The sequence below is a fragment of the Epinephelus lanceolatus genome, chromosome 7 (assembly GCF_041903045.1).
Source record: "Epinephelus lanceolatus isolate andai-2023 chromosome 7, ASM4190304v1, whole genome shotgun sequence".
In the NCBI taxonomy this organism is placed as follows: Eukaryota; Metazoa; Chordata; class Actinopteri; order Perciformes; family Serranidae; genus Epinephelus; species Epinephelus lanceolatus.
This window is the reverse complement of record NC_135740.1, coordinates 27,722,053-27,736,205: the sequence shown is the minus strand read 5'-3', so window position 1 is coordinate 27,736,205 and position 14,153 is coordinate 27,722,053. Positions and strand designations below refer to the sequence as shown.

At 39.2% G+C, this 14,153-nt stretch overlaps 1 protein-coding gene across 1 annotated transcript in view; it reads right to left on the bottom strand.

The window, feature by feature from the left end:
* Positions 1–14,153, bottom strand: part of ccdc88b (coiled-coil and HOOK domain protein 88B) — a 75,507-nt gene that overhangs the window by 57,612 nt on the left and 3,742 nt on the right. The window contains exons 3-5 of the mRNA XM_033644034.2: positions 12,610–12,718; positions 2,455–2,524; positions 2,202–2,260 (exon numbers count right to left, since the gene is read on the bottom strand). Of these exons, the coding sequence (XP_033499925.2) occupies positions 2,202–2,260; positions 2,455–2,524; positions 12,610–12,718 (238 nt within the window). The remainder of the gene's footprint in view (positions 1–2,201; positions 2,261–2,454; positions 2,525–12,609; positions 12,719–14,153) is intronic.

Sequence of the window (14,153 nt, the reverse complement as noted above, 5' to 3'; positions counted from 1 at the left end):
TCTCAAGTGTGTGCGCATGTTTAAGATCAAATTATACTCAAATTACTAGTGAAGTGACACCCTCAGCCCGGTTGGCCCATGTTCAAAACAAACGCAGCAAAACAGCTCACTTCAATGACCCAAAGGTAGAAGAAACATGATAAAGTGTCCTCTGGGATTAGGGTTGGGTATCCTTTGTTTTTCTCCCCGATACTGGTTCCTAAATGGTGCCTGAACTAGGGGCATAAATATATACAGTGCAGTCAGTTTGGCTGCACTGTATATATTAAACCCATCTCCGTCAATGTTTCTTTTGTGAAATAGTCGGTAACAATCTATAACAAAATTAGATGTTCATTTTACATAAACTAAATGAACTATAAATAAACTATATTTAAAATCAATTTAATGAAAAATCTGTTCTCTTATTAATATTTTTGTAATACACAGTTTTGCAGTGATGATTGGCAATATGTATGCTGTCCAACGTCAAGTCTATATTTGATCATGTGACAATACAATAAAATATACGGTGGCTGTTTTAACGCAAAATCTAGCACTAGGGCCCATCACAACAGTGCGCACTGAGGCTCATCCTGATTGCCATACGCCACTGGCCTGAACCGACACTAATAAAAGAACATAAAGGATAAATGACAGCGACAAGGAAGAACATCTTTTTTTTATTGCAAGAGCTAATTTAAACTTAAAATCAAACAACATATTTGGCCTAAAGTGTACTTAAATATATATGAATGTGAATAAATGGAAAACACTTTTAACAAAAATAAAATCACCTAATAAATAAAATAAAGCGTAACTACAATACCTTAACACTAATTAACAGTTACAGTACTAATCACAGCACACATAAATTTGGGGTTGGGATCAATAATAATCTCCCTAATTCAGGAGGGACTCAGCAAACAAGTATTTCTCCAGTTTGTGTTTTAGTGCAGCTGAGATTTTCACTACAATGAGAATGGCTGGTCCACCTTAACATTCCACCTTAAGTGAGAGTGGTCAGGTTCCAATGGGAGGCTAACGTTGCTTGCTAACTTCAGGGCTAACAACCTTCACTTTATTTAACAGGTAGTAAGGAAGACACAGGAACTTGTCTCAGGTCTTGAGGTTTTTACATCATGTCATATCACTATCAAACACTCTCAACTGTTCACACATGTTGCCCCGCCACATTTAACGTCATACTCTGCAGCCTCATTGTCATGCCTCACCAGCATAGACACACACACACACACTACTCTCACAATTTGGCACTGAAATGAGACACTGAAATTTTTGTTATGAATCAGTAGGTACTGGTTGTATAGGAACTGGTGTCATGCTGGAACTGAGTTTCAGTACCCTAGACTGCCCTTCATGCAAAAAAACTTTGCATGCACTGGTGCCCTTTCATTTTCTTTAAGGGCAACACCACCTTAATTAAAATCCCAACATGCTTTTCCCACGGCCTAAGTAAGTTCAATCTACATATGTGAACATGAGCTGCTCTCTCTCAAAGCCAGAAACCAGAGAAGAAAAGTCTCAAATTTGCGATGTCATCAAGTATAAAGTCTTCAGCTGCTCTATAGACAGTGAATGGGAGCCTGATTTTGTCAACAGAATGTTTCATTTCTTTTTTACATCCAAATGAGCTTCACTTTATTGCAGTGTTCTCAGTTTTGAAACATAAATGTACCAATATACTCAGAAGATTTCCCTGGGCGCTCCCAGTGTCAACTAGAACATCTCTCCCAATCCACTGTCTACGGAGCAGCTCCAGACTTTGTACTTGAAGACATCACAAATTTGACTTTTAGCACTCTAGTTTTTGGATTTCGGAGAGAGTTGTTCATGTTTACTAATATTTGTGGACTGTCCTGGAGCATAGGAATGACATGTATGAATTTAAAAATGGATGTAGTTCCCCTTTAAGTGTTGGATAAGTAGAAATCCTGTAGTGGATAAAAAGTCTGGGCATCACCTACGTTATTACTGCTCATTCTTCGGGGACAGAGGATAATCCATCCAATAAATTTTTTACTCTGAGTCCTAGTGTTGGATCAAAAGATGGACCAACTGACCGAACCGCTGGTATGGCTAAAAATGTAAAACACTGAACATCTGGTGCAAAACACTGGTTGTCTGCAGGTTCAGTAAAACAACACCGGTGTCATTATCGACCTTCAGAAAGCGTGATGGTCATGTGAGTGCGTGATCACCTGCACTGCACATCCCAGTAAGAGCAGCAGCAGCCGCCTGAGCTCTTCCACGGCTGCCTCTGAGGACACAGAAATAACTGTCATCATCATCATCATTATCATCATCATCTCCACCCCCCGCCACCATCCTCCCTATCATTATCACCTTAATGTGTTTCACAGATAGCAGAGATATGGACTCGTATATAAAGTATAATTACTTTCTTGCTGCTGAGAGACATGGCACTGATAGGATCATGTGGTTATCTTGTACCTGTCAGGGGGTCCTGACCCAGAATGGCGACGTTTGGTAGAGGCATCAGTATCAACTGCTGCAGGTCTTCCTGAAGAGAAATGTGAAGAGTTAAGTGAGAAAAAAACTCGAGTGATGGGCTGGCCCGTCCTGTCCGTCTGCCCACAGTCAGCCTGGATAAACAACAACAGAAAATCTTTCCACCAGCCTCCTGCAGTTTGTGGTGTAAACAAAGAGCTGATTTCTGATAAGAGTTTCTTTTGTCCTTCCAGGTCAAGGAGTCTTTGTACAAATTAGATTTAATATATTCTGGGGGAGCTCACTCTTGGTATTCTTAATAGAAACATAAATAAATGATCTGATGGATGAATAACAACCCTGTATCAAAGTCCCTGATTCTGTTGTTGCCCGCGTTGTTAAAAGACATGCATAATATGGGTAATGTGACAGCAATGCAGGCACAGCACAATCACAATATACAGAGTCTGAATTGACATTATACACAACCAGAACCCATTACTAGCAACATATTAAAGATCACTACAGCCAACATGCTGCGTACTGGCTGATACATTATCACGGACATAATTATTGGCTTACTTTAGCTTATCAGAGGTATCAGTATTGGTCTGTGGCTGACAAGTTACAAGAAACTGCAGCACACAGATGCAGATAATATGATGAAATTAAGTAAGAGACGGCGTTTGTCTGCCACCGAGTTTATTTTTCAGCAGCAAAGTGTCCAGCTCAGAGTATATCTGGTTCACAGTTCTTGAATAATTCAGGGATTCTTTGCCAAAACATTTGTTTATAGAGCGTTTCAACGGCCAAGGAGTTGAAGATGCTAAATTCACACAATTGCAATATCAATATGCAATAACCAGGTTCAGGTCAGACTGGATGTTTTGATACATGCCATCCCTCCTCTGTCTTCCCTCACTCCCTGTCACCTCTGCACCAGGGGTGGGTGGATCAATAACGGAATATCAGTGCTACAGATACTACATTTCTGCTTTGAAGATCAATATGACTGATATCAACAAAAGGGATCAGTGTCTCTCTTCTACGTCGTATCCATTTGTATTTCAAGAGCGAAACTGTCTGTGCAAACAACCTGGCACGCAATGCTACGCGCTGACTACTTTAATCCGACACATAATTGCGATGACGGCTGAACGAAAGAGGAAAAGAACGAGGTGCTGCAACAGAAAAGAAGGCAGCAGGAGGGAAATGCCTCGGCATCCAGACCCCTGACACACAGACAGAGTTAAATGAAGAGCGAGACGAGGAATATCCAGGTATATAGTCATGAAATTAACATTTTAGTCTAATCAGATCTTCAGCATTAGTTAATGTTACGTATTCAAACTGTAATTGGTCATCATTAGCTGTTACTTTAGCAGGCTGATTACCTCATAAATCATGCTACTCCACTCTACCCTACATGAAAATACATAAGCTACTTTTAATACTAAAAAGTATATCAGCAATTCTGGCCCTGTATCTCTTGGTATTTGATTGACACCAGATTTTGGACTTGGAGCATCACACAACATCAACAAGTTTTTATTTATCAGAAACAGAGACAGTTTGCTATCAAAAAATAAAAATCTAATATTGATCTGGGGTCATTCAGACTTTATTGTCTTACTGTGTGAATTAAGCATGTTTTGTGTCACAATGCCAACCAGTGCCTTATTTGGAGTAACTTGTACAGAGGCCAGATTCATGGGCGGCAAAGTGGTACAGTGGTTAGCACTGTCACTGCACAGCAAAAGGGTTCCTCCTGTCTGTCTGTATGTGTCAGCCCTGTGATAGTCTGGTGACCTGTCCAGGGTGTACCCTGCCTCTCACCCAGTGTCAGCTGGGATAGGCTCCAGCCCCTCTGTGACCCCCAACAGGATAAGCAGTTATGGAAAATGAATGAATGAATGAATGAATGAATGAATGAGAGAGGTTATGTGCTGTGGCAAAGCTTCAGAGCATCCAGTACGTTTTCCATAAAGCACCTATCAAGGCTTATATTGTGACATCATTGATGATGCCCAAAGCTGCTGAGCAGTTGAGAAATAATTGTTCCTGAACAAAAATGAATAAAGTCTCACCTCTACTTCATTTTCCTTGTTACTCAAGCAAATTCCCTGCCCTCTGCCTCATTAAACCATGGCCACTTTCCAGTTTTAGAACACTAATATTTCCCTGCTGACATTATTAAATTATGTTCCGATTACTGACTGAAGGATTGATTTACACACATTTGATGCATCTCTTTGTTTCCACTGTTGACAGTCATTATTGACCCAAAATACAGTATATCACAGATAACATGGCTGAGAACATCTGCCTTTTTATACACTCTTTGACCAACAGGTGGTTTTGAAGCCTTGAGAGATTTTACAAACCAAATATGCTGGAAAGCTTCAACGCTTCATGAAGCCTCATCTCAACACCACTACTATCAAATAAAGACCAAAAAAACCCACTTAAACCAGGCCAGGGTTAGATCCAGCTTTACCGAGCTTCTTTGGACCTGGAGCGTCATGCATCAAAATTTTCATTTATCAAGAACACAGTCAGTTTGAAAACATAAAACATTTAATATTGAACTGGGGATCATTTAGACAATATTGGCTTACAGTCTGAATCAAGCATTAAGCAAAGTTTGTCACGTTGCTAACATGTCCTCTTTAAGAGCAGGTTCCACAGTGGTCAGATACCATCTAGTCCATACTGTCATCATTCACAATCTTAATTACATAAAAACTCATTTCATTTATTAATACATCCCATTCAGATTTATGCATTAGTTACAAGCAACTTTAATCAACCAAATGTTTGTAAATGAGCTTCCATCCATGTTACCTGCTGGTTGTGGGTTTAAACTGCCAAACAGGAAGTGAGAGCTTCCAATGGGCTTTATAGTAAAGGGGGGCCTGGACTGTACCAAGTTCAGTAGTGCAGAGGGGGTTCATTGTTTCAGGGAATAGACTTTTTAAAGTACCCTGAGCTACTTATGTTGTTAAAATGTGTATGTTGGGACAAATATAATAATGATTAGACACTGATAAGCACTAATTTTGGTCTGTGTGTATGGGTAGATTCATGCTTAAAAGCATAATGGTAGATGAGCTTTTCTTTTGTTGATTTCCTTGTGCTCTTTTGAAAAGTTTATTTGTGTTTCTTTTTAACTTGTGTATATAGTTTTGTTTTCAGGACCTCAACAAACCAACCTGAGCTGCATGTTTGTGTTACATAAATGTCAAATAAAACATATACAAGATGATTCCACCCAACGACCGAACTTTGTGTTGCGTGTCAATAAAATGGCGAGGTTTTAAACTATGTTTGTACCTGGTTTAGATGTAACTGTTTTCATCAGGGATGCACATAACTGGATTTTTGCTGATATCCTAAATGCCAGTATTTTCTAACTTATTTTTCTCCTATGTTTTCACCTATATATGCACATATTTTTTCCACCTAATTACAGAGAACATCAGGTCTCTCCTGTAGTGGAATTAACATTATTATACTCTTATAGTGATGGCTCACTGGCAGATGCACATATAAAATAAAATGCTCTTCAAATTGCACACATTCACTGGGACAATAAGAAAACTTCTTAAGTTAGGTTACATGTAAAACTGTGAAAGCCATTGTACTTTAACAGGTTTGGATGATGCTCTCCATGAGACGATTCTGACAGTAGCCACTACCAGGGCAAATATGACCTATTTCAACTGATATAAGTCACTTAATTAAAGCGTCACCTAATCTGCCTGTCATATTGGCAGAAATGTTCATTTCGTGTAGATATCAATATATTTTTAAAGCCTTTATCTGATGACACTGATGACGTGCAGATATTATTGTGCATCCCTGGTTTTGATGGTGGTCAGAATGCATGCCCTACTTAAAACAAGTGTGAATTCACAGTAGCTGCAACCACATACAGGAATGCACCCATGCATTCATGCATTCACACCACAGACCGTATGTAAAGATGAACGACATGACAGTTCCCCAAAAGTAAAGCCATCAGGTCAGAAACCCCACTCCCCCAATGTTAGCAGATGGAACATGGGCCAAACTAAAATCCACAGTAATAAGATGTACATTATTCATTTTCCTAAACAAAGTCAAGGTGGGGTCAATTTATAAGCCCTCCCGAGGTTTCCGACCTCACCTGCACATTCCCTACCCATTCTCTATATAGAGTGATTTGTACCAGATCTATAATTTGTCACTTTTATATGTGCAAATGATCAACAACAATAACACAGTAAACATTGAATACATTTTCAACAAAATATGGTTTTATGGCATGTAGGGTGGTTCTTTTTTCACTGTTGTATGTGTGTGTTTTAGTCATTTGGCATGAACACAAACATACACCTTCATACACACACACTTGAACTCCATGCCAAAGCTCAGACTTGAAGGCAAAAACTGCGCCAAAAGGTGGGGAAATTTTGGTGGACTGACCAACCAATCAACCAACCAACCTACTGACCGACAGGGTGACACATGGAGCTGCTTGTCGTGGCTAAAAATGCAGCTTATTACTGTCAAGTGATGAACTTGACTGCTTACAGGCACTATAGTATCTCACCTGAGGGTTTGTGTTTAACACAGAAAATATATACTCTTTTGTTTCAAAACTACAACAGAGAGCATTTTGGAAAAACAGCACTTCAACATTAGCTAAAGCCAGTCCCCATCAGTTAAATAATCTCTTGAATATGGATGTTTCTATCATGGTCTGTGCTAGAAACCATTTTCAATGTGCTGAGGAGTAAATGGGGTGATTCAGGACTAGCAGAAGCCCCACCAACACTGTGGTCAGCTTGTTTTATTTCCTGCTTCACGATCTTGGACAAATCTCCTGGCAGATTCTAAATGACGTTTAATCAAGCTGGATGGCAGACGCCTCAGACATCTCCCGTCCAGAAACCTGGCTTTCCTGGCAGCAAAAACAAATATCTGTCATGTGGACCTGCAGTGCTTTGCTCCTCCTCCTCCTACATTGCCATCTAGTGCAACACCAGAGTATCAGACCGATGACTTCGCTAAAAGAACTTCAGCGAAGTCATCCACGTGATTCTTCATTACTTTACTTGGTCTTCCGAACAATTTCCCTGTTAATTAAAAATGTTTCTGTCAAACAGCCACACTCTAATGTTGGCTAGCTCCTTTCCCAACTGCTCCGAAAGCCTGTTTACATCCTCCTGCGATCCGTCGGTGCAAAATCACCAGAAGCAAGTCACAATTACAGCTCTCTCTCTCTGCTGCTGCTGCTGCTGCTGCTGCTGACGACGACTGTAATTAATAAACTGTACAGTGAGAAAGGCAATGTACCAAGAGGTAAGCGCTCCCTTCAGCAACTCCGTCATGTGAGTTTGGCATCAGAAGCATGTGCAGCCAACCTGAAGTTTGTGTTCCTTCAGGGCATGTAGGATATTAGCCACTGCAGCTCTGTGTTGGTCATTGTGCAGCTCATGGTTCATGATGCCAAACAGACCTGAGTAGAAATTATATAGAGGCTGCTTGTTGCTGGCATGCTGACATCCTCCCATCATACAGCCAAAATACATACTGGGTGGTGTTTGCCAGAATCTCTCCTGCACTATATTTTATCACTTGGAACAATTATACATCCTGCTTAAGTAAGAGATTAACAGTATGAGTAATACACAGAGCCATTGTCTGTGCTATGATATGATTTCCAGGCCAGTTTTTGTCAAGGTTCATTTGTTTTGTGGTGACATCATGGTAAAAAAAAGGAAGGAATTAGCCTTTATCCCTCAGTGAGCATGCCTCTGAAAATATTCTACTGTTGTAGAGAGAAGTCCTGAATTTGGAATGACATTTCTCATCAAGCTGCTGGCTACAGTGCTGAAGAGAATTAAAATCCATCTGCAACATTATCTTTTCCAAATTCCATCTTTCTATCAATAATTCCTCTTTATGTTGTTTGGATTGGTGCTGCGCTTCGTTTTACCCGCAGACAGTTTTGATTTTCAATGCTTCTGCTGGCTGTCTCGCTTTTCCTTTATCTATTTTTTTTGCCTTTGTTCACATGTGCAAACCAGATTTCATCTGTAGATTTTTATGTTAATTCAAACATCATTTATGGGGATGTTCAGAAGCCTTAAAAATATCCCGGCTTACTGAGGACAGAGATCTTTGAATGTAGAAGGTCAATAAATTAGAAAGCAGGAGAAATTAACATTTAAAATCCCATTAACAGAAAGCTGAAAACTAAGTGTCTCCATTCAGAGGCACTACAGGCTCTTAGATGGAATAGAACGCAATAGAATACAACAGAATCCAACAAACAGGATGGAATAGGACAGACAAGATAAAATAAAATAGAAGAGACAAGAGGAGAAAAGAAAAGAACAGATCTGAATCAACAAGGATTAATAGTGTGGAACACAACAAACAGAAGAGCATACAGTACAGTAGAACCCAACAGAACAGAACGAACAGAACAGAATCGACCGATCAGGGCAGACTAGAATAGAACAAGCAGCATAGACCAGGATCAAGGAGACAAGAAAAACAAAATAGAATAGAGCAGAAGCAAACAGAATAGAACAAACAGGATAGAATGGAATAGAGTAGGACAAACAGGGTAGGATAGAAGAGAAGAGAACAAATAAAATAGAAAAAGAATAGAAGGGAGTACAAAATTTAATAGGAGAAGATAGACTAGAATAGAACAAACAGCATAAAATAAAGAAAAGAACACAACAAAACAGGATAGAGTAGAAACAAATAGAATAGCACAAAGAGGATAGGATAGAAGAGAACAAAACAAATATAATGTAATAAAACAAATAAGAAAAACAGAATAGAGTAGAACAAAAAAAAAATTGAACAAATAGGATAGAAGACAAGAGAACAAACAGACGAGAATAGAACCAGATAGAACAGAACTAACGGGATAGAATAGAGGAGAGGACAACAAACAGAACAGAGAATAAAGTAGAACAAGTAGAGTAGGATAGAAGAGAAGAGAACAAACAGATGATAATAAAATAGAACAGAGTAGAACACAACAAACAGAAGAGAATACAATGCAACAGAACTCAACAGAACAAAATGAACAAAATAGAATTGAACAATCAGGATAGACTAGAATAGAACTAGCAGCATAAAATAGAATAGAGGAGACAAAAATCAACACAGAATAAAGTAGAACAGAACGGATTAGAACAAAGAAGAGAAGAGAGGAAAAAAACAGAACACAATAGAACCAAATAAAGTAGAACAAACAGAAGATAAGACTAGATAAAAGCAGAGAAGAGAAGAGAAGAGAACAGAAGAGAAGAGAACTAACTGATTAAAATAATATGGTAGAGAAAAGAACAAACATAATAGTCACAAAAATAGAAAAGAGTAGCATTGAACAGTTGAAATAGAATATAATAAAAAACAACAAACAGAACAGAACAAAACAGTAGCTGCAATAATACTCTACGTGTCACACAGTTGCTTTCAGATGACACTTGTACAGAACATACTGTAGTGTATTTATGTGTTTATACTGTAAACGTATTCTGCCTTCACACCTGTGTCATCTTACAAATAGCTCTGTATTATTATATATATGATATCAGAGACGCTGAGGTCACAGCACAGAAAATGAAGTCCTGCCAGGCTGCAGATTGTTGCTGTGGCTCACACTCACCTCACTCTTGTCATTGTATTTTACACACACACACACTCACACACACACACACACACAGACTCAAACAAATACAGAGCAACGAGGATGTCAGAAATGAGCAGCAGGAAGTAAAACCATGACCAAAGTGGAACTAAACGTCAACAGTAACAGTGGACTACATTCTGAGTGCACCAGGTGAGATCCTAGTGTAACACCGCCTAATATGAACTTCCCAATTATCACCGGCGTCTTGTGCTGCTCTGCACTTTCAAGGGACATTAGTGATTCACTGAAAATGAGGAAGTGAAACCTTGTAGACTCGTGTTCTTGTGTTGTGTGACAAGCTAAGCAGCGCATGTTCAGTCCACCTGACAACTGTTTGGGGAGGCTTTCTCTTGCTGAGAACAGAGGCCTTTGAATCATCCTCCGGGGAAAGAATTGTGTCATTTCCTCCATGGCCACAGGCGTCTACAATGCACGTTATGAAATGCATGATACTGCTATTTGATTTTTGTTCACTCTCCTTCCTCAAGCCTCTAACCACAACTGCAGCTAAAATATTCAGCTCACCACTCCTCCACTCTTTCCTCACCCCGTCCGCCTGATAATAAGCAGGGACACATCTGCCAAGGATGGAAATTTCCTCTGTTTCATCTTCTCTTTGGTGCAAATGCTCCGTCACCCAGTGCACACACTTCAAAACTTTCTACCCTTAAGCAAAACATTTGTGTGTTGAGACTGACAGTTGAGCTACATCTTTTCCTCTTGTTTCTACTACCTTACAGCTAGACAACTGCTTCTCCAGCCCTCCTCCATCACCCCGGCTCCCTCGCCATTTGGTGTGGCCCTGAGTTATGTTTTAGAAGGATATTTCAGCTTTTTTTTTTTTTACAAGACTACTCTATTTATAATGAACTAGGAGTCATTTCAGTTCGTCCACAAAAAGCCATTACACTAGTGTGTTTTTTTTTGTGTGGAAATGGTAGAAAAAGTGAATAGGGCTATTCAAGACATTTTTTAAAAAACACATCAGATGGAGCTCAATCTAGAACCAGACCATTTCCAAATGATTGCGTGGTCTGTCTCCATTTTGCCTCAGTGTTACCTCTCTGTGTGATGACTTGCCTTACTGCTGAAATATTAATTTCAAGCTTTAATACTTAATAATTAAAGTTTGACAAGGTATCAAAATATACAATTAAGCTTTGTTGAGGTTTTACTTTTACCAAAATTCAGGTCTGAGACTCCAGGAAGTTGCTTTTACACTTTGTTTTTCAAATGCAGATAAAACAAACAATACATAACATGGTAATTAGTAAGCAAGAATGGTACAGAGTCTGGCTAATTGTTCCCACCTGTTTCTAGTCTTTATGCTGGCTGTAGCTTCATAACTTACATAACAGAGTATGTAAGAATAATATGAGTGATATCAATTTGTCACATTCACCAATATGAGTGAAGAAATGTTTTTACTTTGCACAGCTAATGAGCACATAAAACTACTGTTGCATTTATGAGGCATGCACACCAGGCAGACTTGGTTCTTACCACTGTGCATATGTTAGTGAACCAGAATCATTCTTTCAAGTAGTTGTTTCCACGCACATGAATGTCATGGCAGTCAGAAACAGCTGATGAGCTGTTTGTCAGTCTCTTTAAACGTTAGTTATGTCAGTCTCCTGAGATGTGCTCTCTCTCCTGCGGGCTGCAATGTCTTCCTGCAAGGCTAGATATGCCATCTTAACACCTGCTTAGAGGTAAGTCAGAATCTTTTATATAACCTTCATAACTGTGCAATTTCATGGCACTAGAAATTGGTGGAGGTAGCCACCAAGTTGGCAAATGCTTACAGATCATGTTTCTGTCTACCTGATGAATACAAGTCCGATATACAATCTACCTTTAGCTCTGTTTTTATCTTCAACATCTCCTGAGAGAAAGATTTTCCCTTCAGCAGCTGCATGCTCTACTTTGTTCACCAGCTAGTTGCTAACATTGTCTGGAATTTGATGCCGGGCAGGTAGCATATGACAGATTTTTTAAAAGCTTTCTGCTGAAAGCAGCTGCCTGCTGCACCTGGAAACAATGTTAAACAGTAAAACTGCTATAAGCAAACAGTGAGCTAAAAGACACTACAAATTTCTATAAGGCTGAGGGGAACTGTAAAGTTGGATGATAACTCTCTAGGTGTTCATCACTAAAATGAAAATACCGTGATTATAAAATATTGTCTATAAAGAAGTGCACTGAAAATGCAGTCAAACTGACAAAAAGAGAAACTTTCGTTACTTCCGTTTTGATCAAAACCTCTTGCAAATTCTGTCTCAGTAATCAAGTGTGTAATTGGACTGGAAGTTCATTATACATTCAACAAGTTTCATGCATTTTAGAGTGGAAATGTTTAAAACTCTTGAGACTCTCTGCTAATTCTCAGACCATCACATCTGATTTTGTCCCTGATTATCTTGAGCTAAACCTCCCCACCCCTGACCCTCCCCTACCTGGTAGAAGGCTCTGATGTGTCGATTTAAAATGGAAAAGTTTTGGACTCTCAGCATGTGATCGTCTCTCTCGCTGTTGTACAGCTGCTCCACCTTGGGGTTCGGGTCTCTAGGACGAACAAAGAAAAGACACGACGGTGTATTTACTGCAGCTTGATCAAACAGCCCAGCACACGACTCTCCAGCTGAGACATTCTCATGCAACGGTGCATTTAAGCAGAGAGTGAATAAAATTTTAATGAGCTTGGGAAGCAGGCTGTGAGAATCCACATGCAATTATTTGTTGAAATAAGGAGGCTTAGGTCAGACCGAATTAATCAGCTGTTCGGCAAATACTGACTAAGATCTTGTCTGTTGAGAGAGAAAGGGTTTAATTCTGCTGAAGATAAGGAATTCAGCCGAGATGACTAGCAGGGTGACACATACGCAGAGCCTCATTTGATGTTTCCCTGGAAATTTGTAGCAAATATGAACAGGTCCTACATTTATGCCATCCTCTCACACAGGTTGCAGAACAATGTGAGGTTACAAAAGGGAATGTGATGAATGTTTTATTAAATCTGTTGCAAGTACAGAAAAGAAGAAGATACAGCTACGCTAGCAACTCTGTGAGGCTGTACTAAACTAAAGGCTAAAGTTAGTATGCTAACAATGAAAATGCTAACTTGCTAATGTTAAGAAGCTGTAATGCTTACCATGTTCACTCTCTTAGTTTAGCATGTCAGCATAGTAACATTTGCTAATAAGCAATAAACACAAAGATAAACTACAGAACTAATTCTACGGTCATGCTAGCAGCTCTCAGGCTGTTCTGAGCTAAAGGCTAATGCTAGCATGCTAACAACTATTTTGCTAACAAGCTAATGTAAAGTAGGTCTAAAGTTTACCATGTTCAATCAATCAATCAATCAATCAATTTTATTTATAAAGCCCAATATCACAAATCACAATTTGTCTCACAGGGCTTTACAGCATACGACATCCCTCTGTCCTTATGACCCTTGCAGCGGATAAGGAAAAACTCCCCCCAAAAAAAACCTTTAACAGGGAAAAAAACGTAGAAACCTCAGGAAGAGCAACTGAGGGATCCCTCTTCCAGGACGGACAGACGTGCAATAGATGTCATACTCTGTCTTAGTTTAGCATGTCAGCACATTGACATTTCCTAATGAGCAATAAACACAAGTTAATGTCATTCATTTTGCAGGTGTTTGGTCATAAAACAAAGAATTAGACAAAAAACAACACTGACCTGATAATGGTGCTAGACAAGCTACAGAATAAATTGTACAGCCATGCTAGCAGCTCTGTGACGCTGTACTAAGCTAAAGGCTAATGTTGGCATGCTAACAATGACAATGCTAACAAGCTAATGTTAAGAAGGTCTAATGTTTACTATGTTCACTAGCTTAGTTTAGCATGTCAGCATAGTAACATTTGCTAATGAGCAATAAACACAAAGTTAATGACATTAGTTTTGCCGATATTTGGTCATAAAACAAAGAATTCAACAAAAAAACTGACCTGATAATGGCGCTAGATTA